The 27,134-nt window shown below is 37.4% G+C and overlaps 1 protein-coding gene across 13 annotated transcripts in view; it reads left to right on the plus strand.

Moving 5' to 3' along the window:
* NFIB (nuclear factor I B) overlaps positions 1–26,891 on the plus strand; it is a 281,489-nt gene extending 254,598 nt beyond the window's left edge. For 5 of the 13 annotated variants that reach the window (XM_049794723.1, XM_049794728.1, XM_049794725.1 and 2 more), the window contains exons 9-11: positions 684–849; positions 4,296–4,378; positions 24,357–26,891. In XM_049794723.1, coding sequence (XP_049650680.1) covers positions 684–849; positions 4,296–4,378; positions 24,357–24,374 — 267 coding nt within the window. In that variant the 3' untranslated portion in view covers positions 24,375–26,891. Of the gene's footprint in view, positions 1–683; positions 850–4,295; positions 4,379–13,313; positions 13,403–24,356 lie in introns of all 13 variants that reach the window. The other 8 variants (XM_049794731.1, XM_049794734.1, XM_049794732.1 and 5 more) reach the window with 5 other exon arrangements.
* The last annotated feature ends 243 nt before the right edge of the window (positions 26,892–27,134 follow it).

Consider the following 27,134-nt stretch of genomic DNA (forward strand, 5'->3'; position numbering starts at 1 on the left):
TGACCTGTACCATAAGGTCATATGCAGACTGCCTTTTGTATCTATGAAAGAAGTGTCTTTGTTTATTATGCTCTTGACTTGCAAAGTTCCCATTATTAAACACTTCTGTGTTTTTGGTAGGCGGCTTTTGGCCAGATGTTATGATGTACACATTATAGTGCATCATATCCTAACCCTCTTTCCCACTCCCAAACGTGAATTATTAGTTAGCCTTCCAGTATGCGTAATCTCTGTGGACAGCTGTGGTCAAGTCTTGGTTATGCTCCAAGCCACAGTGGTATGGCATGTGAAAACAGAGGTTTTGCATCACTCATTTGCTCTTAATACTTCATAACCAATACAGGGCCTATGCTTGGTCAGTTTAATCCTGCTATTGTGGGATTTACTGTGCTTCACAGCCACTGTGTGTACAGCAAATATATTTTGAAACAATCTGATGCATGCTGCATCCAGAAAAAAAAGTTTTCCAAAAAGTACTGCTATTTAAGCATGTACTACCTATCTAAGGAGGGATCTGCCTGCTGAAAATACCACATAGAAATTCATAGCTTCGTTACAATAGTGCATTCCAGCATGCAGGTACTACAGTGATGGACATTCTGAAAAAACCTAAGATAGGAGGGTAGGTTCCTTAAACACAATGTGTATGTTTCACAAGGCATTCTTTTGGTTTTGTTTTGTAGCCTAACAGCAGTGGTCAAGTAGTAGGGAAAGTGCCTGGCCATTTTACTCCAGTTTTGGCACCCTCTCCCCATCACAGTGCGGTGCGACCTGTGACCCTGACCATGACAGATACTAAACCCATCACTACATCCACTGAAGGTGAGGCATCTTCACCTACAGCAACCAGTAAGTATTTCTTTAGGAAACAAAAAATGTCAATTGAAGATTCGATATGATTTCAAATTGAGGCCAGAAAAAGGCGCCTTTTCCTACTATTTGACCAAGTGGATGCTCATCATTTTACATGGAGAGCAAATGTAATCTGACTGCAAAGCTTTTCCTCTCCAAATTTCAACAAATGCATCATGTTACATGAACCAAAGCTTGTGACATGACAACCAAAATGAAAGGGAAAAGCCTGCATATTTGACCACTATTCAAGAAAAAGAAACCATAGTTGTTCATCTAAGGTGGACATTGTTAAGACATTGAGAAGCAAGCACACCCAGACAGCAAGGTTTTGCAATGGCCTTCAGATGGAATTCCAAACAGACATTGGATAATTTGCTCCTCAATGAGCTTTCCTACAGAAATCAAGCCTTGTTACAACGCATACTGAATCCGAGCTATGACAATTGCATGTTGATATAGGTTGTGTCATTTTTAGCAAAAAACCCTGATGTGGCAAAAGAAAACTTTAATTTCTTGTTATTTTTGTGATGGATTGTAGATCCACTGTTCTTTTTAAAACAACAACAACAACAACAACAAACAAACCCTAACTTTAATGTTTTAAGCTCTTTATTACTATATAGGACCATATTATTTATCCTATTATCTTCAATGGAATTGCAGTTTTGGAAATAAGGGCAAAGAAGTTACTATGTATAGGGTAATTTCTTCTTTTCTAAATACTCATCTTATGCTCAGTGAAGCAGAATTTTGCTTTTTAACTACTTTCTGCGAGACACTTCCAAACATATGCTTTGGAAGAAAACTTTCCAGTCTTTAAAAATATTAATCTCTTTAGGGTCTATTACATTAAAATGACTTGCTTTAGACCTGTTTAGTATTTGAACTGTGAATCCAGTCCCTAATTTTTGGTCTGTCATTAGGGAGACCATAAACTGTATGTTTCTTAGGTGTTATACTACTTTAAATCTTTTCATTAGAATGTGAAGCGGAGATGAGACTCAAATGCATAGGAGTGGCTGAGATATAACGGAGGAAAACTAGTTATACCTTTATTATGAAAGGATAGTAGTAACTTTTGGACAAATTCTTGTTTAATTATAAACAAATAATTATATGGATAGGTTTATGGAAGTATTTTAGCTGTTCTTTTAGTATAGAAAAGTTTGTTAAAAGGCGGTAGAACATGTCTGTGTCCTCCCAGGTAGTTTTTGATACTGTTCTTGCACCTTTTGAGAAGAGTTAGTTTCAGCAGCAAACAAGAAGCTGTTGCTCTAACTGTTGGTCTAGATTAGAAAACTGAGTTTGTGTATTGTTTCAAGTACTCATGATTTCATCCTGCTTCCTGTTTGACATGATTGTGCCTGGCCTAAATAGCTGTCTCAGATGAGGTCAGGGTTTCTAATACAAATGGCAAAAAGAACAAATACAATATCAGAACTGCGTTGGGATGTTTTCTAGTAATCTGACCATATTATTCATCATAAGGAAAGCAAACGTCATCTGTTCATTGTCCTCCTACTAGGGGAAAAAATTTTGATTATATTTTCAAATTAAGTTGGCACACAGTTTCTTGTGCAATTCAGTGGAACTTAGGTACCTGATTCCCTGTGATCCTTAGAACATCTCAGCTTAGATATTTGAAATAAGGCCTCCTTATGCATCCACAGCAGTGTGCAGGTAACTTCTTGCCTAAATATCCAATGTCTGTCACTACAGCAAGTAAATAAAAAGAAAAAAATCCCTATGTACAAATTTGATTCGAATGTGCCGGTTCTGGATATGAGATAGCATATAAATGCTACGTGTCCAGAGTGTTATGGTTTTCAGAGCAGTGCAGTAGTCTATCTGCTTGGTAAAGCCTTTTGAAACTGGATTGGTAACTGTAAGAGTAAAAAAGTGAAGGAACATAACTTGTTGATGAAGAAAATAGCAAAAAATGAGGGATCATGTCCTGCTGATATATAAATTGTATATGAATACATATAAACTGTATTATCAGTCATTATAGACCTTCCACACAGAGTGCTAATGTTAACTTAATGAGAAAATCAAGACTAAATGTGTTTTAAGGCATAGTTTTACTTTTATTTGCAATAACTGGTTGATTGGTTCAAAATATATATAGAGAGATATATAAAACATATGCTTGGCCAACAAGTTATCATTATTATTCAGTCTGATGAGAATAAACCAGCAAATGATTAGCACTGCTTTTTATTTTGATGTGCAATAGCAGAATTGTTTTGAATGAGAAAGAACAGCAGGCTTTGATAATATTTGGGAGACCCTGTGGCCTCCACCATAATTTCTTTCTAATAACTGATTAATTTTTATGACAGTTTTTCAGTAAAGCCTGTTTACTGTATAAAGCCTTTTAAAAAAAAAATAAAAAATAAAATAATGGGTTTCATTTGCTTGTATTTGCTGTGTGACTTTAATACTAACAGGCCAATTCAGTAAGTACTCCCATGAGCTCCTCGCTGGCATCCATGTGTATGTCTGTTCAATTTTAGTAGTTTTGCTTTGTGTGCCAGCAAGTTTCCAGGTTGTGATGCTGCAAGTTGCAGTGAGGGTATCTCCACACTGGGAAGTGGAGTGAGACCTCATTTCATAAGTGCCACCAAAAGCCATGAGAGGGTAGTGGCTTTTAGGGATTACAGACAGAAACCAGACAGTAATGTGACCTACAGGTGAAGGATCCACATCCTATAACTAATCCCAACATCACCTAGCATTCCCTTTCTCCTCAGAAATGGATTTATTTAATCCTCTGCAGCAGACAGCAGGAGACTTCCTTAAATTGTCCCTCAGAGAAAGTGTTTCCTGATGCATAGGGGAGTTGAATATTTAATATTATATTGCACAGTAAAAATCAGCTCCCTTCTTATGAAAATGCTAATCAGATTACATCGTGTTTCCAAAGGCCTGTAAAGATTCATTTCATGTCACATAAGTAAACTGAACTTTTGATTCAAATTTTTGTTCTTTCACAGTTTTGTTATGGGCTTTCACAGCAGTAAGAATAGTAAATGTGCAATAATATTTTCTCTCAACATTGTTATCTCAGTGATTTCACTGGTGCCTTAGGTTGGTGTAATGGAAATGAAAATCTGGCTTGTGATTCCTTCAAATACATACTTTATTTAATTACTTAAAAATTGAAAAATATATTAATCAGAGGAACTTTTCTTTAACAAGAGACATCATTATGATTTATACATGCAGCTTCCATTGAAGTTTATAGGAATTTACATGCCTTTCCAAATTTGGTCCAATTTTTCTTTCGCATTCTGTTAAAGTTTAAATACAGGAAAACCACATCCTATATATTGCAAAATCATAACTCTGGATCTCTCATATTTGTACTGTACCTGTACAGGGTAATAGTTATGATAGGTTGGTATTTTTATCAATCTGTTTTGTTCTTCCTTAATCAGCCTACACAGCCTCAGGCACATCCCAAGCCAATCGATATGTGGGACTAAGCCCAAGAGACCCATCCTTCCTACACCAGCAACAGGTGGGCAAGTTTCACATAGGTGTAATGATATAGAGAAGCTTTTGCGATATTACCTTCCTATGTGTTGCCACGGTTATCTTGGATTAGACTGGGATCCTAAGGGTTTTAGTGTTTGCCATCTGAAGATGAAGCTTATCCAAAACAAAACCGAACCCTTTAAGAAAGATCAATTTAGCACATGCTTTATTTCTTAGATTTGTGACATCTTAAGGAACTTCTAAGTGTATTTCTTTCAATTATTTTATTTTTCAACAGCTCATACATGTAAACTTTAATAGGCTTTTAGGAAAGATAATGAGGTGTGTAAGGAATAAATACTCATTTCAAAGTCAGTTTAAAAAATGAGCAAAATTTCCAAAGCAAAAACTCCAACTTATTTTTTTCAAGCTATTTTTTTCCCCCTAGATGTTCAGGCCTACATTTCTTCATTTTAGTTCTGGAAGATGAGTTACAAAACCAAATCCTCAATGCAACACATCATCATTTCTAGTTTAATAGGTTTAAATTGGTCTGCTGATTTCAAACGTGATAAAACCACAGTTTTGTTCTAGTTCCTTACATCATTTATGTTTCAAGTAGCATTTTAAATTTCACATCTCATTAATGCTGTAAATTTAATGCAAATGAAGTGTTTACCCAAACTGTGAAAACATAAAGCTGAGATTAATGATGGCTTACAAACAAATTAGCTGCAGTCAGTAGCAAGGCCATGCATATACAGAAATACTACATTGCTAGTAACGGGAATAAATTCAGATCCTTTAGAACTTTAACATATTTTATGACATGTGTTTGTTTTGCTCCTAGATCTTAACAGTAGAGGACTTTGAAATTAACAGCATGTAAAATAATATAAGGAAAAAAGTTGAATGTGGCAGTAAGAAAAGGGCTGTTAAACAGTCCTTGGTATTTATTGTACTGTATTTTTTTCTCAGGCTTGGGTTCCTGTCAACAGTTGGTACACATGCCTGTTTCATTTTTAGTAAAACCTACCTGTTCTGTGTTTGCTGAGATATAGTGAGATGAAGTGTGCTTCATCTGGAACTCCCTATCCCTACCAACTCCCAGGGCAAGGTGGCAGTATGTCCGTTTTAAAGGTCACCACATGCAGAGTTCAGAGAAAATCATAAAGATGATCGTTTATTCAAGATAGTTGATGCTTTGCCAACTTTTTTTTAACCAGTGAGACCTAAATGAAAACATCTGTACACTTTTATGAAAATACCAAATGACAATTAGTGGTTTTGCCAACCATTCATTTTTCAGTAAATTTTCTGGTGTATTGCTTTTTTTTTAACCTCTCAAAGATTGTGTTATGAAATGTGCTATATTTACTTTAACACTCTTCTTTTTAAAAGATATACAGTTTATGTTTATTGTATTTAAAAACACACACAGCACCTCTCTTTTTAAACACAGTGCATGTAATTTCTAGATTTCATGTGAAGTTTTACATAGTATACTTTGAAAAGTCTCTGATGTACAGTTAATTTGGGGGTGTGTAATAAATTTTTTTCACTACATGTTTTTAGACACAATTTTTTTTCTGCAAATTTGTTACTGCTTAAGCCCACTCCACCTTCTTCCAAGTTCATTGAAAGAGTTACAAACTTCTTGTCACATGCCAGAAGGTAGTGGCAGCATGCTTAATTTTCTCTTGGCTGAGTTTATGATGTGTAAATCATATATTGCTTATTTCATGTATCTTCTATATATTTTTGGCTTTGTGTAGATGGAAATAAATTTGGAGGTTTCAGCAGTGTAATAGGAACATAAAAGCGAGAGGGATCTCGAGGGTCATCACAGTCTTTGGTGTTTACATGCACTGTGTCTTATACTCCCTTTCATGGTAAAACATGTGGCCAGATGGGTTAAGGGGAAGGGGAAAATAAATTAGGTCTCATATACACTTCATAAACAGAAAAATTCTTCAATGCCACTGTGTGAAAACAATGTTCTCCCTTCTAAAGTATATTGTTTCATAGTCTCTTTGTATTAATTCAAAAGCATCAGCTGGCAACCAGTGAGTTGTATAGTAAATTTAAAAATTGTGTCTTGGTTTAATCTTTGCTGTGAATTCTCTATTCTCTTCTAACTTGAGCAATGGCTATATATGTGTATGCTTGCCTGAGTGTGTTTGGCGGGGCGTGCATGTGTGGATGCTCACACATATAAATATGTACAAAATTAGGGTATATTATGTGCTGCTGGAAACATTTGAAAGAACAGTATAACAACAAAGCTTTTCAGATGGATAAATTGGAATATATAAAGTGCATATATTTAAGTTTCTAATTAATTAGTTACCTTCACTCACTTAAATCCTAAAGGCCTCTCTGAGATGACAGTGCCATATATGTTTATTACCCAGAAAGTGAGGTAGAGCACTGAGATTGTCAAAACAGCTTTAATAGAGCAAAGGTTATCCTTTTGTAAGGCAGAAATGAGATTGATTTACTATGTCCTTTCATTACTTTACAACAATTTAAAAGAGACTACTCTTCTTGTGGCAGATTTTAAATGCATTTGTTTTAAAGCAGCCCATGATGAATGAAACAAAAAATCAAGGGGTATATGAAATAAAGGCAATCAATCATTTTGTATTAGTGGAGAGAAATTCTAAATTAGAAAGCCACTGGTTTTAGTTCCAGAGAGGTCTTTTAAACATTCACCGTACCCTGTAATGCACACTGACCGCTCAAGAATAAATATTGTCACCGGTAAATTTTTTACTTCATTGGAGGAGTCTTTATGAAGATTTATTCTCTCTGGTTATGAGAAATATTGGCATGTACTGTTGAGTCGTTTTTGCTGTTGTTAGTAGCCTGTTTAAATTACAGTGAGCACAATAAATTTAAAAGTTACACATGATTTTGCAACACACACTTACATAGCATCTTTTGACAAAATGATAGTTTACTAGAACTTCCAGTAAAAAATTTATAGCACGACCTACCTGGAATACTCACATTTAGACGGGAAGCACTGAATAAAACTTTGAAAGACAGTGCATAATAGCACCAATGGGAGCAGTTTATTTGCTTTACTGATCTGGATACTGCAAAAAATATGCTGTTACATGCATTACTTAGCGTGCTACGTTGATAGTTAGGAAGACAAGGTTCTAATGAGGAACTATAATAACTATGTAGTCCACTTTCTGCTGGAGTTGCTGGTGGGTCTTCCTGTTACCTGCCTGGAAATGCCAGGTATTTCTATACTGTGACATGAATAGTTACAAAACATATCTCTTGCTACAGTGGCATCTAGAGAGTCACATGTATCTTCTAATTCTTTTGCAAAAAAGTCATGCCCCCCCCCCCCCCCCCCCCTTTCCCCCAACTGTCTATTACAAATTGTTAATGACCATTTGGTTTGCTTTTCTTGAATCAGCATCAGCTTCTGAGATTTGTTAAGTATTGATAATGTAACTGCAGGGAGGGCACCATAGGAAGGGGCAAGGGAAGTGATAAGAACTAGTACCTGAGTGAGAGAGGTTTTCTTAATTTTACTATTGGTGGTTGGTGAGATTATTTTATGAAGTCAAATCTAGTAGTTAGTGCTTGCTCATCATCTTTGCTGAGGAACATCATAAATGAATTATGCGTAAAGGAAAGATTGGATAATGTTTACAATTATTTGGGAGCACCTTTTCCCCCCCTTCTTTCTCTGATTTACATCTACTGAAGATTTGTGATTTCTAAGCCCAGACTAGAGGAAAAAGCAACAAATTGAGGAAACTCAGTCAAATTCAATCTTCTGCAAGTGGACTAGCCAGATTCTAGTTTTGTCTTCATTCTTTTGGCTAAAGAATTTTAATGGAGAGATCATTAGTTCAGTAACAAAGTCTTAATGATCAGAAGTCTCATAGTTATGTAATAGCACTTCTGTAGCCTCCTTGTGTTACTGTTCTCAACTTTATGAATTTATTATGTTCTTGAAATGATAGACACTTGGAGACAGGTTGATGTTGTTTCTGGCTATAAAACTAGAATATTGCTGGAAATACTGGTCATGCACTTTACCTGTGTAAACAATATAAAAAGATAGATAGATGGTTGGGCGGATAGACAAACATTTGTATTTATTGCAAATACAGATTAATCGTTTCACAAATAATAAGATTTCTGTTGGAATGAATGAATGAACTGTCAGGTTTTCTTTCTTGGCCATTGATTTAATTTTAATGTACCTTGGAGCCTTGTATGTGTGATTCTATTTTTAATTAGAAAACATAAATAAACAGGATAGCTACTGAGGCCTGTGAAGACAATGACCTCTAGAACTTTCCTGTCTGTTACAGTAAACTGTGCTAACCAATGCTGGCCCAATTACTGAGGAGCTAGTGAACTCTTCCAGTCTTTGCACTGATTAATACGATGGCATGGTTTTCACCAGAGCTTGGACTTTTCATGTGTGATGTGTGGTATGCATGATTTTCACACAGCTTTGACATTTATGAGTGAGACATTTGCCATGTATGTAGTAATAAGAAACACTTCAGGTCTCTAAAATGCAAAATCAGAAAACTGTAGATAGCTTTTTATTTCCTACACACCAGACTGCCCTGCCATTTCAGTGGGAAGTTGTTCTTACCAGATGCATCCTTTAGTTATTGAATCACACAGTTCAAAATGGAGTTCTCTTCATGCTATTCATCATGGAAACTGTAAGCTTAAATGTCCAATGAACACAGAGTATCTGTTTGCAAAATGCATTGGGTGGATGTTGCTTTTGCTTTCAGCAGAAGGCTGAAAGAACACAAGCGGACTCTTAAACAGAACTTCTCAGTAAAGCCAGGAAACAGGTTATCAACACTTAGGCTGTTCTTATTGTGTCCCTTATCATAATTGACAGTTTGACGTAAAACTGGGTCACATGACCACCAGGGAGGTATGTAGATGGATAAGAGGTCACCTTTCACATATGCTTGCTGGAAAGGAAACACATTTAAAGGAAGTTTCAGTCAAAACAATGACAATATGCAAATGTTAAGTTTTATGGGCTTTTCTCAACTAACAGAAGCTATAGCACAGTCTCCTATTACACTTTCCAAAATATGTATCTACTTTCACTAGCAATCACAGAAGCTTGAAATGAATGTTAGTCTTAGACACCACTCTTTAAATAGGAGAGTACAACACCTGCTTAAATATTAACCCATAAATATTATTCAGACTAGATTAAAGATTGAACTGTTGCCTATGGGTTTTTAAAGTACATAGGATTTACATACTTAAAATTCCGCAGGATGGTTGTGCTTGGAAGGCACCCGGTTTAAACTGAAAAGGCAGCTATAGTGAAATCTAACTCTTGGGTAGGACTTCACATCAGTACGTCTCACAGCACTGGAAAGTGCAAACCAAAATCACTTTCCTGGCATTTTACAGAGGGCAGAACTGGAGAGGGGAAGCAGATGACTTTCAGGCAAGTGGCAGAGTTAGAAGCACTCGATCTACTGCTCTGCTCCTGCCTGGACCTGTGGCCCCTTCCTATGATGCCCCTAAGGTGGGTGAAGGAGTGCATTGCCTCCCTGGAGAAACACCTGTAGTGGGTTTTGTGCTCTCTGCTACTTCATGAGTGTAGCAGTGAGGACATGTCACAGGGATAAGGGACCGCTGCAGCTCCACATGTCAGGAAATGGCTGGGCTGCCTGGGAGGTTTCCCCATCTGCTGCAAGGCTGGGCATCCTTTTCCACCTCAGAATACAGACCCATGTTCTTCTTCTGTATGGTTAGGCGAGAGGTACATAAAAAAAAAAAAAATCATTGGTAATGTTTTGTGGATGGAAGGCATTAACGGAAGTAGGGATCAGGTAACTTGCCTTGCTGAAAATGGCAAAGCTGTGGGACTGAAGAGCAGGCCTCTCCAAGAGGCTTCTAGGAAAGACTTTTCACTATGTCATATGCCAAATCAGGTCATTTATTTTGCACTCATAGCATATTTTTGAGAAAGCTAGTAATGTTATTCAGCATTTATTAAATATCTTACGAGGACTATTTATTAAGTCTCTCTAACTGAGGAATTTAAGTTTTCTCAAGTAGCCTGCAAGTAGTTTCCCACCTCTCCCTTTCACATGTCCTGCAGAGAAACTCTTTTAGGTGGCTTACTGTGGGTGAGAGTGAATGTGCCTTCTTGTCTCCAGTTAACACTGTGGCATGAATTTAGAGGTCACTTAAGTTACTCTGAGGACTATAACTAGCCAGAAAGATTTCAGCACAAATTCAGACAACATACAGTACTCAAAATACTGTGCTAAAGTGCCCTACATCCTTCCACAGCTTGGGACCCAGGTCAGGTCTGTGCCCACAGTCTTTCCCCACTGGACTGTCTGGACATCCTCCAAGGGCAGCGTTCCTGCTGCTGCCGTGAACTGACGTCTTCTTCCATCAAATGGGGCCAGGGATTTTAAGTTTCTCCAGCCTTTTTACACCAAAAGCACTCAACACACATGAGGGATGCAGAGGGAGACTTTGAAAGTGATATTTCTACATAATTTCAAAAGTATATTTTTTAATCTTAGACATCTTGATCTCTAAGCAAGAGTGATTTGAGAGAGGAAATTTTATGTTAGGGAGAAAAAAAAACATTTTGCTGGGTTATTTTCCTAGTTTTTTAAAGACAACATGGCAGCTATGTGAACCTGCTGAGGAGTGTGGAGCTATAGTTTTTAACATTGGGAAGGTGGTTTTCAGCACAGCTGATGCAGTCCTGGGCTTATCACAGAACCCGTTGTCATATGGAGCTGTAGTTCTTCAAGGTGTTGTCAGTAACACAAGCATGGCACAGTGGGTGGTGGAGTGAATAGCTCTACAGTTTACAGTAACTATAAGTCTGGTGTAGCATGAATCTTCATATACATGTGTGTGTCTGTGTCTGTGGCATATATATAAAATGCACATGTTGTATTATTACCATTACAGCATTTAGATGTATATGTATTAAGGTATGTATGACTGTATATAATAGGAAGTATGTCATTGCTAACATTTATGAAATAGGTTTAAAGAGTTCTTTTTGGAGCTTTCTTAATGATAAATTTAACACATTAACTGTATTTGTGGAAAGTTTCCATACAGGCTGTGGGAAGAATATAATGATTTAGTGCAGAAGCTGATTTACTACAATGTAATGTATCCAATTCCTTACTGTTTTGCCAAAACAGCAAATGCAGTCAGGTTCTATTGCAAGCTAAGTGCTTTCCAGATTTTTTGACTAGACCTAAGTGCATAAAATCATTTGGTAACACTACGTTTGTGATGTTAGGTTTTTTTATGGTTCTAATCAGCCAAAGGGCTTTTATTCTTAGATTTTTTATTTTGTGAAAGAAGGGGGGTGTGGGGTGTGTTAACATTTCAGTCTTGTGTTTCAGCTGGAAGTGAGTTTTTATAGCTAAGTTCTAAAGCTTTAAAATATGTATCTGTAATGAAGATGATTACTTTCTTAAGGATTACAGCAGAAATACATCTACTGTACATTGAGTAACTAAGCTGACATTTTACTATGTCTTCAATATTAAAATTGGGTTTACAGTACTGTTTTGTATAGTGACTAAACCAAATGTTTACTTACCCCTTTCTTTAAGCATATTTAATGTATTATTCACAGTTACCTCTTGCAAACTTTTTGACTGCATGTTTCCTTTTCTGCTTAATTTCATGTGGTTTAGTCATGCTTCTAATGGCCTTTAGAAGGTTCCTTGGAGTTCTTTAGATAACAAACAAGAAACAATCCCTATGAAAACATCAGAGACTAACATTTCCATTTCTCAGACCTTAACAGCAGGAAGCTTATGAGTCTTAACAGCCAGACAGGGTCAGGTTTGCAATATTGTCTTGTCCTCAGCATTTGTATTTTTCAGGAAAAGACTGCAATTAATTGTGCTCCTGTGAAAATAGTTTATTGTAGTTTGTTTGCTGTAGCCTGCACTATCTAAAACCTGAATATGGATAGAGAAAACTAAAATACATCGAATGCAATTAAACTCAGCAACAACATTATCTTCAATTCAGAGTGCTGTATCATATGTAATGGTACAGCAATTAATATACAGCATGACTATACAGAGGTTAAGATGCATGTTTTCTTTGCAAGCCAGATAAGTTCACTTTCTTAAACTTAAAAATAAGCAGTACATCTTTTCAAAAAATCTTCTGATACTGTAGGGAAGCTGTTAAATAAACAGAGCTATAGAGGGTTGCTTGAACAATCCTTGAAGACAGAACTGGTGATCTGAGGATCTGGGAAGAATTTGTTTCAGCTAACATTTAGTACATTCCTCATTATATTAAAATGCAATAAAGTATTTTAAATGCTATTATTCTGAGTCTAACACAAGATTAGATTATTTTATCACCTCTTGCTAAGTAATACCACTTTCAGTTACACCAGATTAATAAACGTCAGTTACAAAATACCTTTACCCTTTTTCAATAGCAAGATAAGGACATACAGTTTGTTCCATTTGGGCAAATTTTCTATAAATTGCATGTCTTCTATGTTTCACGAAATGCATGCTACAAGATATTGATTATATTTGACCTTTACTTAATACACATTATATAGAACTTTGATTAGAGAAAACAGCATTTTTATTTCCCTTATTAAAGTATCTTACTATTGAATATTAACATTTCCTTTTATTCCAGCTCAGTTTGTAATCTAATAATGGCTAATTGTTATGTGCTAAACACTAGTTACTCTTTTATGCTTTATTAATAGAGGAGCCTATTAAAGTAGCATTAACTTAAGCAAATCTATAGGCATTTATTTCTTAGAATAAGTTATTTTTCTTTGTTTGTTTTATTTTTAAAAGTTACTTCTTGGGAAAGTAAGGCTTTTGCCATATACAGTACTAGTTTGCATGTATTCATTTAAATACTAAAAGCTGTAGTACTGCTCGATCCATATCTGACTGCTAGGTTTCAATTGACAGCTGAGGATTTGTGACTGGACCATGAATCAAAACGGCAGGCATTTATACCCCAGTGCCAGTGAGGATACATTGGGAATTACTTGGCAAAGGTAACATTTTAATTATTTCCACCCCTACACCACCATTAAAAAGTTGCATTGAGCTACAGTATCTGTTTTGGAGGGCCTCCAGGGGAATATGTGACAGCATTTGATCAAAACACATGTATTAACATTTCTCCCATACACATTCAGGTTATCTTTAGTGTAAGGTGAATTTAGACACTACCTTAATTAAGAACCTGGAATGACAATGCTGTGCTGTCAAATGCAAAGGGCTTGTAAATTTAAAGGAATACTGATCTTAGGCTTTAAAAATGAAAATGTCATTTGCAGAATTAAAGGTCATATTTTGGGGGGTTTAGTGATTAACACAAAGAAAATGGTGCTGTTAGAGGTATAGATGAGTATAACAGTAAATGTTTGAGGTGGTGGTGGTTTTGGACAACAGGTAACCATATTATTTATAGAGACTTTTCTGACTAATCAGCTGGTGTAGATTTAGGTCACTAACATGTACATGAAGGTAAGATACAAAGCACTAAATAACAGAATAATTAAGAATGATTTACACAAAAGAGAGTTTCTTTTTGTATGAAAAAAGGTGAACACAATAAAACCCATAAACCTTTGGTACATTAATAAATTACACTTTATTATCTTTTACATCTCTTGGTAGGTAATGAATTATGGTAACTGTAGAGTTGCGTGTTTCCAAATGGGTGTGCAAACAAATCAGTATAATTGTGATACATCAGTTTTTCATCTCTTTCATGTGCAGGATTATCTGCAACATGTAACACTTAATGGGGGTTGTACATGTAAAGCCTGTGGATTGGTAGCCTGTCAGATGAAGTATTAGCTACTCACTCTTGAAAAAATTTCAAATACTTCTTGGACATTTGTGTATACATGAAAGTACACATACTTCTGAATTGTTTGTAAGTATGTGTGTGAGTGTGAGTGTGTATACGCATTATCTACAAAATGCCATTCAGTGCACTGTGTTGTACTAGGGATTGCTAGAAGGTTTGGTGGTTTTGAGTATCAACGTGGAAGGGTAATTATGGAATTTGAAAATTGGTGCTGTTTACAAATCTGAAGCTTAAATGCCTTGAATATTTTTGCTTTACTTTTCCTTTTTGCATTTTTTCTGAAACAATATTTTAAATCTGGAAGAACTGTCGTGGAAAAGCAAGGTATTATAATTTCTTCCCTTATAGATTAAATGGCACAGTGGAAAATTAGCTAATGGATTCACCTCATCTCCTCAAAGGCTGTGATTCACATTATAAATCCCCATCATGCAGAAATTGCCACAGTTTTCAATGTACTGCCAAGAGTGAATACAAACTGAGCTAGTACAGCACAGAGGGGGTGATTTATTCTCCCACTACAATGGGTGTTGCTGTCACAGGGCATTGACAGGAGTTAGAAAATTATATCACAACTGCCTGTCTAGGAATATCCTTGAATAGTTTTAATCAGTCATGCCTCGAGCCTCCTTTAAAGCAATGCAGTTTATACCAGCTGAACCACTGTCCCAGTGTTTGTGGAATTCTTTTTTTAAGTACCCATCACACAGCACCCTTGGGCATAAATTATGAAAAGAAAAGAAAGGGGAGGAAAAGATTTCTAGGTGATCACCAAAGGAACTTTGATGAAGAATACAAGCATGGTCCATGATCCACTCACCTTTACAGACAAAACTGCTTTGCAGGTCACTTCCAGAGTGCTGCCTGCCACTTTGACCCTACCAAGATACAAAAGTGCTGCAAGATGAGGTTGGGCACAAATTCTGCCATAGGCTTCTCTTACAACCTTAGGCTACACTCGGCCTTGAATTAAGGGCAGCCTTGGAGGAGAAAGAAACAAACTGTTAGTTCTCCCTAAGTAGATGGCTGTTAGGATTTGGGCTGTGGAATACAACATTCTTCAAATCCCATGTAGGTGAGGATCGAAGAAGAGAAATTATACCTGTGCAGGCTAAGGAGCAGTGAGCCTTTCTAACACTAAAACTAACATTAAAAAAAAGAACGTATTGCAAAAGGAATTATTGCTTATTGGCAAAGAAATATATTCTAGTCCAGATAGTCAAATCCCCCCCCCCCACCCCCCCCAATGGTTTGATAAATGTTTGGTTGTGTGATTTCCTTAAATCTGCAGTGCTCATTTTGATGGTACTCTATCTGACCTTTTACAGCAGGTTTTTGTCATTATTTTAAGTATAGTGATTTTTTAGAATTATCATTGACCTCAAGAAGGTAAAAAAGTTGGCAGTGCCTCAACATTAGCTGTCCTGTCTCTACAGAAATCAGGTGGCAGAGGTTGCCAAGCTGAAAGCTTTGTCATGGAGCATTGCTGATGAACGACACCTTGGAAACTTGGGGAGAGTGAATGATGATAAAAACTCTGATATTTCTGTGTTCTTTGTCTTATTAGTAGCTGTCTGTCATACCTGATAGTAGATATGATGCATAGATTTCAAAATATGACACATAGATTTCAAAATATATTTCTGGGTTTTTCTTTTTGTATGAAATTATGTATCTGTTTGCATTTAAAGTCCCAGATATAAGACAGTAGTGATCCATATGCAAAAGACTGAACTTTGCAAAATAAAAGAGAAGACGAGTAATACAAAACAATAACAAAACCAAAACCCACAAAACTTTAGGTCATTGGTGCACCATTTTCTTCAAGACCAAAGACTTTCAAGGAATAGTGATAATAAAAACTAGATTAATACTTGCTTAGCTGAAATAAACATTCTAGTATCTTTAAAGGAAATACTTTTATAAAACATCCAGTGACCATCCTAAAAAAAAAAAAAAAAAAAAAGGACCCCCCCCCCCCCCCCCAGTTATTTGGTAAAGTATTTTGAAGTGGTAATCTTTATTTTGCTCCTAATACCCTAACCATGTACAATTTTTTTTTTGTTGTTGTTGTTGCTTACTTACAGCATTTATGGTATATATTTTATTATGTCTGCTGAACTTTGAACAACATTTAAGCACATTAATAGAATTAAGTTCTCAAGTACTTTTAAGATGATTTAGGTCATTTTTTTGGTGTAAAAATTAAGAGGATACTCTTAAACCCCCTCAAACCTTGTTTTTTCATAACCCTTCTTTTTTCATAACCACAGTTATGTGATAATAACTGTTTTCCTAGAGACAGAAGGTGAAGGGAAGCTGTGAAAATCTGTGAAGCTCAATTAGGAAAATACAGTCTCAGTTGCTACGTGTGAGCAAGAGCATATGCAACAACTAAACTTAAGACATGAGTGAGAGTGAGAAAAAGTGTGTGTGTAAGCCTGATAACATGAGCCTGAGCCTGAATCTTACCCACTCATTGTGCCACTGATATTCCAGTGGGACCACTCATAAAAGCCAGCATGATGGGTATCTTTTAGACCGTGTTGAGTATTTGCAAGTTTTTCACAGACTGTAAGCAAATTTTCATTGCTAAAGTGTACATTTTAACTCAGCTATTGCCAAATACAATTTTATTCCCAAGTATTGTTGTTTATATTCTTTTTTTTTTTAACAATCTTTCTGTGTAGCTTTATGGGTTAACTGTTACCTTAACATTACATTTACACTACCCAGGCAAATGCACTAGGTTAGCATTTCCTGCTTTCAGTCTGCTATCTTGACACATAAGCAGAGTAGAACAGCTGGTTTGTTCCTGGAGATGCTGGGGCGAACTCTGTTCTCAAAGTGCTGAATTTCCTCAGCTCTAGCTGTAGGGGTGTTCAGCTTTCCAAGCATCAACAACGCCCCCCCCCCCCCCCCCCCCCCCAGCACCACTCTGGGTTTATGATAATAATGCTGATAAGGCAATCAAATGGGATAATCTCTGATTTGTGAAAGAAGTAGGAGGGGAATTGAGAATTGGTGTCGATTGCTTTTGTAGCACAGTACCTTGTGTGTGTTTGGTATCGAGGAAACACACAGCTAAAGTAACACAGCAACATTGCCGTGGCAAGCACATTTTGGCAAACACAGACACCTGTTAGAGCAATGGTTCATACCCTCTACACCCCAGTCTTCATCTGTCGTCCTCCTCCCCGCCCCAATGCCCTTGGGCAATGTTTTGGAATAGAAGTATCAATTCTTTACAATTTAAGAACAAAAATGCTGAAGTATCATGACTGTAAAAGTATTCGTACAAAGAAAGCCTAATGATTTCTGGTCTTTATCGATGTAAATTGCTAACTCTAATAGTTATGCCCAAGTCCGTAATGCAGAAATATGTACAGAACATTATGTTTCCTCCCCATCTAGGCAAACATCTTCAGAACACTTCCTAAGAAATTAATTGTATTCAAGCCAGACTTGCATGCTGCCATCCCACAGGAAATGGGTCAGCAATCCATTAAGATGCCATTAGATAATCTAATTTGGACCTTAATCTCTAAATTAACCATGCTCCATACTTGAAGCATACTTGAGAGAACGAAAAAAAGTTTATGTTTGAATCGATAGGGGAGCTGAAGCGTGAAGAAGGCTGTTTGTTTTTTCTGTAGCTGTGGTCACGTCTCAAGCTGTCTGGTAACCAGGAGAAACCAGACATGATGTAATTCCAGATTGAACTTGAACTTCAGGGGCTTAGAATGGGGGAACAATGGACCATAGGAATCAATAATGTCCGTTTTCCACATGATTATGTTTGGAGCTTTAAGTTAACCTTTATGGGAGAAGCAGCAAGAACTGCAGTGCGACCAAAATGAATGAGATGATCCAGAAGCAAGATGTAAAAGTAAAGAAAACAACTTCAGTAATATTTTCTGAGCAGCACTGCAGATTCCAGCAGGATTAGAAAAGTTCCCGCTCCACAGTGAACTGGTTGCCTGTTCTGAGCACTCTTTGTTCACTTAGGTAGGACAAACTTAATCTTATGTTTCCTGTCAGATGATTTTTGGCAGCACTGCTAGGGAAGGAGGAGCATATTATAGAGAATTCCCAAGTGTAAACTGTATCTTTAACCCCTTGGTTACTGCAGTTTTCTACTTCTTGATCGTCTTACCTCCAATTGTTTCTTTTGAAGTAGTAAAACTACACTGTTGGTTCTTCTTTTTTTTTTTTTTTTGGTGCAGTTAAGATTATCTGTATTATTATTTAGTCATGCTAATTTGATCAATAAACTTCTAGTTATGTTTTTTAAAAGTGCTGAGGTAAAAAAATCTAACAGATAAAAACTGGAAATGGTAATATTTGGGGAAAAAGCAGTGTAGATGTGGAAAGTGGAGAGTCAGTTTTTCATAGGTGACCCAATGGTCTCTGGTAACCCAAGGCCATGTTCTCCAGAATTTGGCTCTATGGGAGGCAGCCCTCCACTTGGTCATAGCCCCCTCTGTGCACATGCATGTTTGCAAACCTCCTTTACCCCGTCCCTGCAGCAAACATTCATGCATGCATGGTCCACAGCAGAGCATGGACACGCAGCATTTGTCTGGGCCCTTCCTCTGCTGTGGATTTTCTTTGTTAGTGATGGGCTCTGTGGCCTCTTCCTGATCTTTCCTTACCTTTTTTTCTTACACTGTCACAAAAAGGGGTCTGCAGGGAATAAAATAAGTATCCTTACAACTGAATTCCCTTTTCCCTTCTCTGGGCATGGATCAGTAGGTCTTCATCTCCTCTATGTGCTAGATGGGTGGTATGTGTCCGCTAAACTACAAAGGGTGCCCTAAATTAAGCTGAGATATACTTAATGTTTCTCTTGAATTAAATGCTTACCTCGGAGGTAAAATTTGGCAGCTGTTTAACTACAGATACCAGTTTAGAATGGTAACAGAAGTACCACATTAACTAGATGCTGGAGGGGTGGTCATTCTTTTGGCAGAAGAGCACAAGTGGAAGTTTAGCCAGGGCACTGAGGTTAGCACAATTGTGTTTCCAAAGTTCATATGATCTTAAGAATTTGAAACGGTAAAGTTCCCTATACTTGTGTGGGCAAGCAGTTGCTTAGTGAAGAGATAGACAAACCTTGCTTGGTGACTTGCTAGTGTCGCTTCTCTTGACATCAAAGGCTTTTCTACCTTTTCTGTCCAAAGACTGACCTGGCATGATCTGATCTACCTTGTCAAATCTAGTGTGTTCATGCACAGGGTCGTAAAGCTGCAAGAAGGAAATACTGTATCGGTGTACTTTCCAAATGGTGAAATACTCTTACAGAGTTCTGAAGCTGTAATAGAAAGAAGGTCGTAACTGGTGGAAAATAAGAATCTTAAAATCCTTCAGATTTACTCAGGTCTGATTGGATTTATTTTTCATTGCATTTAGTTAATTGTTTAACATTATTATACTCTATGTTATTATAACTTCCATAGCGGACTGTATATAGATATAATGTTAGTACTGCTTGTGGTCCATTCCAGTAATATTTTAATCAGAGGTTCTTGAAACAGCAATTATTATCTTTAAGAGGAAATTGTGGCAGAAATCTTGATTGGATTAACATGTGAAAACTGTAATGGAAACTGTAATGAAGAATGTTAACCCTGTAGGATGCTTGTAGAATTTTCCTTTGCTATTTTATTACATCTGAACAGATAAATACATTATACTTGCTGTGGATAGAGAAGGAGCTCAGGACTGTATAACACACCTGATAGTCTAGTTATGGTGAGGGAAAACTGTTTCTGGTAGTGAAATTACTTAGAGGTATAATGCTTCAGGAAGGTGGTCCTGCAAACCATACTCTCTCACGAAGGCTACTAGTCTGAACCTCACAGCAGTATCTGACGGTGCTTCTCATGTATTTTTCTTCAAAACTTAGCCTAGAGCAGTTTTTTGGAGGTCTCACTTCATATTCCAAGCGACAGGCATTTACATTGTAACCTCTGTCAGTGCACTCCTCATGATTTCTTCAGCTGTGGTGAGCTAGAGAGTGGGGTAGACTTGCCTTATTCCACTCGCACATACAAAGCTTTTTTATCTGAAGGAGAAGCTGTGTGGGCAGAAGGACATCTCATTAACTTCTGCAAGGACAACCAGCTCGCCTGTGTCCTGGGCAACGGAAAGCATTTTGGCTTCCTCCATGTTGAGGGACTTGGTGAACAGAGACAGCATTGCCTCTGCTTCTGTGAAACTGTGGGCAGAAAGTCTACCGGGGACTTAGGCAAACTGCTGGATAGTGTGGTGAAGGGAAAGGTGTTTTCCCCTTTCCTGCTGTTGCCAGCCGTGTGGGCCTCCAGGTGGAGTTGGCTTGCAGGCAGCAGAAACTGGCGCTTCTGCTAGGATGCTCTGCAGAGAAACCGTAGATGGTTTCTATGGCAGAAGCTAAACTCTGTCATGCTCACAGATGTCTCTTCAGAGCAGGTTTGAGAAAGCTGACAGGGGACCTTGCTCTTCTGGGCTGTCAGTCTGGCTTGGCTTGTACGTAGGAGCACTGGGGAGCTACAAAGCAGAGCGTGGCTCATATGGTAGTTGAAAGTTCCATTAAATTTACCGTAAATGTAATGGGGTGTGTGGCAATGTTGGATAGACAGCCATACATACGCAGCTTAGCAGATCCTGCATTATTTTCTTGGTTACTCTTTGTATCATAGCTGTTCTCAGAGTTTTGTGCCGTGATTAGTGCTGTTCACCTCCGTTACTTTTATTCAGGTTTCCTCTTTTGTCTGCAGTGAACACTTGGCGGTGGTATCAGGACTGGGGTGGCCCGAGATAGAGTTATATCAAACTGCAGGATGATAAGGCTAATTCTAAAGCACAACAGGAGCTCGTCAAGCCTTGAAGATCATGGCCTAGGAAGCGCTAGCAAACAGAGGGGATGGCCTGTCCTTCCTGGCTGCCAGAGGGGCCAGCTGCTGCCCGGTGGCTGCTGCCCGGTGGCTGCTGCCCGGTGGCTGCACGTAGATCAGGGACTTCAGCCCGCCGACAACATGTGTCGGAGCGAGGCTTTTCCAGCCACCTCGTGCCGATGGTGTGTAGCTGTCCGGGCACCACCCTTGCCCGCACCACTGTCCCTGGCAGGCGGCGGGAGGCTCTGCGCGAGCAGCGCGAGAGGCTTCCCACGCGCCTGTGGGATCTGCACAGTGCTAGCGCGGGAGATTTATTACTCCCTGAGGATTCATAAGCAGCACTGACGAATTTCTTGCAATCCACATTTTTGTCGTGGTCGTAATATAAGGTGGGAGGCTTGAAAGGTTTAAATAAACACCTATGTTATATTTGTGGGTCATACAGCAACAACAATCCTATCGGTCACTTGCTACAACTTATTTCCGTTAAGCACCTTCCACAAAATCAAGATCTCTGTCTCCTATATGAAGTAGTAGATAAGAAAGCTGCTACCAATAGTAATTTTTTCTTTATCAGCATTGACCGCTTTCTTTCACCCGCTGTAGTCATGGGAAGGCTGTCAATTTTAAAACAAAGAAAAAAGTCACATATATATATATATATATATATATGTATCCAGCCACTGAAGTGCACTGTAAATCTTCAGAAAGATAACCTGGAAGCTGTGTATTTAGCCTTTGCAACAGAAATTGTTTAAATGCCATGTTGACCTCACACAAAATATACATTCTTTTAGTTAGTGTTCTATTTTGTTTAAAGTTGCTAAACACTGTAAATCCTGTGTAACAGGACAGCAAAGAACTGTGCACTGTAAAACATGTATTCAGACAGATCCTGAGCAAACAAATCTGCTTGGGGTTTTTTATTTTTATTTTTTATTACTAGTTCCTATTTTTACAAACCCGTGTGCTTTGAAACAATTTGCATTGTGTCTGTTATTTCAGAATTTACTTAACATCACCCATATCTGAAGAGGAAGGAACAAAAAAATGCATGTTAAAACAAATTATGAAGGAATATGAAGAATATGTTGAAACAATTAAACCTCTTAAACGAGGTTCTGGTATTGAATTTTTTTTTTTTTTTTTTTTTTTTTTTTGAAACATAATCTTTTCATCAGATCATATTGGACAAATCTTTCATGCATAACTGGGTTTAAGTCTTCATGAATATTCCAAGGTTTGTGGTGTAACTGTGATTCTTGAATTTCAAAAGGGGTTATTTCTCCAACAACAGAATTTTTTTTTATTTGTAATAATCAATATAATTTAAAAAAGAGAAAGGAAAATCTTTAATATAAATATATTAGCTGATGTTAGATTTTGAAAATATAGCAAGATTTTTTTAATTTCTGAGGAGGTTAAAACACCCAGATTTTCAGGTGACCTTCAAGAGTATACTTCATTGGAAAAAAACCCAAAACCTATTGAATAATATTTGTACTTCAGGCATTTAAAATACAGTAACATGTTCATATTTCATATATTTCCTTGAGGAAAAAAATTAGTCCTGCTGCCTTCAGAATTTTACCATCATTGAGACAAGCAGGTCAGCAATTTTTTCCACTTTTTTTTGTGTGTAATACAGACCACCTGAAATTAATTGTTAGGAATCAAAATAGTAAATTAACAGGGTTAGAGAGGTAAAGAGTTTCAAACAGGAGTAAATGACAGAAGCTGTTTTGTATTATTTTTAAGATAGAAGCCCTGAGCAACATGTCCCCTGGATTTCACAAAATAAGTTGACCTCCTTCTTTAATGTTCGTACAACAGCGACTGAAAGGATCACGTAAATCTGCCAAGTGAAATGTAGTTATTTCATGCACATTTAATATAGATAAAAAGGGTCTGTTTTATTCTTTACACCGGATGCCACAGAAGTGCATCTGCACATCTATGGAGAGAACAGTGCGGAGGGGTGACCAAAGGCAGAGGAGGAAGAAAACTTCCCGCAGCCATCCTCCGCAAAACATATGTTGGAGGTTTTAGTCTTCAGATGTTTTATCATGAAGCTTATCAGTCTAATCCCAATGTGTATTCCCAAGTAAGCTGTTCTGTTTGTGGAGGAAAACTCAGTACAATGAGATGCAGAGGAGGCATGTGGTTGCATGCTGTGTGTCCAGTTCTGGTGTTAGTTGTTTGGCAATGATTGCTGACATAATGATGCTGGTTTTCTTCTGAATAAATTTGGCGAGACTTCCTCTGAAGTCCATTATTTCTGGGTTGCCAGAAACACATCTAAGGAAAAGGCTGCTTGGGTTCTGCTCTGGGTACGGAATAGAGGCAGCTGAGGTCTTTCTTTGAGTATCCATCTTGCAAATACTGTTTGGTACGGTGCCTACTACTAGTTTGTGCCTGGTAAACATGTGAATGCCACTGGGGCTTAAGCTCCTCAGTGACAGAGTGCTTTTGAAAGGATGACTTACATCCCAAAGTCATTGAATTGCCTTTGAAAATATTTTCTTTCTTGGATGTTTTGTTGAAAAATTTATGGTACTCGCTGCTACACTTGACTCACGGCTACCCTTGGCCGTAAGTGTTTACATGATCGGACCCTGTGTTATCCAGTGTTCCTTAGGCACCTTTTGGGAGAAGTCTGTAAAGAAAGCAGGGTTTTGTAATATTAAAGGTTGCCTGTTTCTCATGGGGACCCACACACCTCAGAGGCAGATCTTGGGACTGAGACAAGATAAACTGCTGGGTTGTAAGAGGGTAGGAAATCGCACAGGAAGCTTAAACTTTATATTGTGCTCTTGAAAAGAGCAAACCTGTATACTGTAGTGTATTTCAGTAGATCTTACATAACGTCCATGTTGTCATATAGTGTAACTTGTGTGCTTGTATAGTTTAGTTGTGTCTACTCTATATATTTGCGTCTGAAATTTTTGGGGGCTTTCATAAACAAACAGGACACATAGTGTAAGACAGCAGTAATACTACTTGCAACTGAGATCAACGCAATTATTTTTCTTTCAAATAAGTCATATTTTCACAAAGAAACCTGTGAAGTAGAATCTCAAGTCATATTCACAAATTTGGTTTCTTATTTTATCTTAAGTAGTGCTATTAATAATGAATATTGTCCTAACCCTGATTCAAATTCATTGTGTTCTAAGTTTTTGCAACATGTTTAATTTATGTTTTGTTTTTTCTCTCTTTTTCTCTTTCTCCTTATCTCTTTCCCCTTTTCAACAGTCCTGGTACCTGGGCTAGCTTGGTTCCTTTTCCAGTATCAAATAGGTCACCGATCCTGCCAACAAATGTCCCAAATTATGGTTTGAACATAATTGGAGAGCCTTTCCTTCAAGCAGAAACAAGCAACTGAGGGGAAAAAAAATAACAAAAGCAAAATTAAAAAAAGAAAAAAAGAAAGGAAGACAGGATGAGAAAAGAAACTGAAGAAAGAAGAAAAGATAGACCAGCAATTGCAGCTCTTACAATCACTAATTCCCTTATGGTTGAAACTGAAATGACATACAAAGGGTCGATGATATTTCACTGATGGGTAGAATGCAGCCCCTGCTAAGTAGCCTTTGTTATATGAAGTCCGCTGGGAAATAGATGTTCTGTCTCTGACAATATATTTTAACTGACTTTCTAGATGCCTTAATATTTGCATGATAAGCTAGTTTTATTGGTTTAGTATTCTTGTTGTTTACGCATGGGATCACTATTCCTGGTTATCTCACAAAACAAAGGCTAGGCAGCAGCAACAGAGCTGCAGGAGGACAAGGGCCGTGAGTCAGCCATTTTCTCAACACTCTGATTTCTAAATGTGTTAAAAATAAGCTCTGTAGCCTTTAGTTATCAGTATGGATTTATTAAACTTTGGCCCTTAATTCAGCCTTTTCTATTCTAGTGTGTTATGCAGTTTGAAATTTTCAATCAGTATGAACACACAGGCTCTATGGAAGAAATGCCTCTACGTAGGTAAAAGTGTTATCTCCTCATGCAACAGTAAAAAAGAAAAGGAAAACAGTGAACATTTTCCCCATTAAAGAAACACTTACAGAGGCAAGTGCAATTTAAAAATCATATCTAAGGGGTCATCACTATAAGTCCTTCAGCCCTTGGACTCTAAATTGAGGGGATTAAAAATAGAAATAAAATTTACTTTGAACATACTTATTTTTCCCCTCAGTTTTTGAGGGCATTAAAAGGCATTAAATCAAGACAAATCATGTCCTTGAGAAAAAGAAATCAATGGAAACACAGCACTTATGTTGGTTTAGCTGCTGCCTCCACAGAGGGGTAGGATTTATTTATTTAAAGTTACTGGTTGCATCAAGAACCCATAGGGTTTATATATTTCTGTAAAATCTGCATCATAGAGACAAAGAGATAGGCAAATCCATGTCACAAGGGCACAGCTTACCGTTTACAAACTGGTAATACCAGGATGGGGATATGTTATATTTAAATAATGCACTCTTAATGTAAGTCTAATTACAGGGTGCTGAAAACTTGCATGGTGCTTTCAGAAGTTAGCCTTGTTCAACAATTTTCACATATTGACAGAAATATAATGTGCATGGGCAGACATTTTGCCTCTATGTCTCTTTAAAAAAAAATTTAAAATACTCTTTCCAGTAATCCTAATTTGCACGAAGATATAATGTCCACATTACGTGCCTTGCCTTGAAATCTAAAAAATAGAAAAAAACAACAAAAAAAAAAAAACCACAAAAAAATGGACATCACTACACTTGTTTTGCTGCATTTATTATCATTTTAAATCTTTACCATTTTTATGACAAAATATTTTCTACTCCAGATGGGAAAAAAAGTGTGACATCATGGATTTTTTAGACAGTTATACCTTTATCTCACATTTATAAAGCATATCATGGCTGTGTATAGTTGCCGCTTAAAAATTGTAATCGACCAGCAATATTTTCAGTATTTTGGTGTTTTTTCTATTAAGCTTTCATGTTTTTCATCTTCCAATTAATATTGGGGGGAGGGGATACAAATTTATACGAATTATGCAATACCAAGTTTTGCCTATGTAGGTAGTGCTTTTAGCTGTATTGGTTATTATAGTTAAGTACACAGATTTAAAAAAAAAAAAAAAATAATGTATGCTTTTTTTGTTTGTTTTAATTGACCAAAGTGGGTACTGCTATTTTTGCAGTGTGATGAGGTCCTTTTCTGTACTGAGAGGTGGACAGGGGATTTTTTTTTATACATACATATATATATATTCTGGGGTGGGTGGGGAGGATTTTTAACACTTTACAGTGTAGCTGTGAAGCAGTGCACCCTTAGCCAGGCAAGGGCTGCAAAGCGACTGTTCTGCCTACTGTGACAAACTTTCAAATCGGTTCCCTCTTTTTAACTTCCCACCTGGGGTGCAAGCTGAAATCATTTCTGGATTTAAAAAATAAATAATTAATTCTGTTGGAGGCAGACTTGACTTGAGGAAATTGTTTTACTTTAAGGTTTTTTTTCTTGAGAAAAGAAAGAGAGAGACAGAGAGACAGACAGAGAGAGAAAGAGGTCAAGACCCACAGTGAGATGAAGCCTTTTCCATTCTGGCAGAGATACTGCATCCTAAAGTGTTCACGTTAGAAAATGTTTTTAGCTCAGAATGACAAAGACGCTTGCTTTGTCTAAGAAATGCACGTACAGGGCCAAAATATCTTTGCTGGCATTATTCCACTAACTCCAGAGTTGCTCCTGCAGGGAATTTGTCTCCCTTAGTCTGCTTGACTGGTAAATATTCTCCCCCCCCCCCCCCCCCCCTTTTTTTTTCCCTCTATGTCAAAACATGCTTTTCCACTGCCCCCCCCCCCCCCCCCCCCCCCCCAATTTGTTAACTCACAGCATCTAAATTACAATTTTCAGCCTGCTCAGGCTGTGTCAGAGGTTTGCAATATCTTCTCATACAGCAGGTCAGAGGGACAACTCTGGGCCATAGTGGGGAGAGTTTGTTAATGCACAGAATTACACTGTGATGTAAATAAAAACATA

This window comes from Accipiter gentilis, chromosome Z (genome assembly GCF_929443795.1).
Source record: "Accipiter gentilis chromosome Z, bAccGen1.1, whole genome shotgun sequence".
NCBI classification, from domain to species: Eukaryota; Metazoa; Chordata; class Aves; order Accipitriformes; family Accipitridae; genus Astur; species Astur gentilis.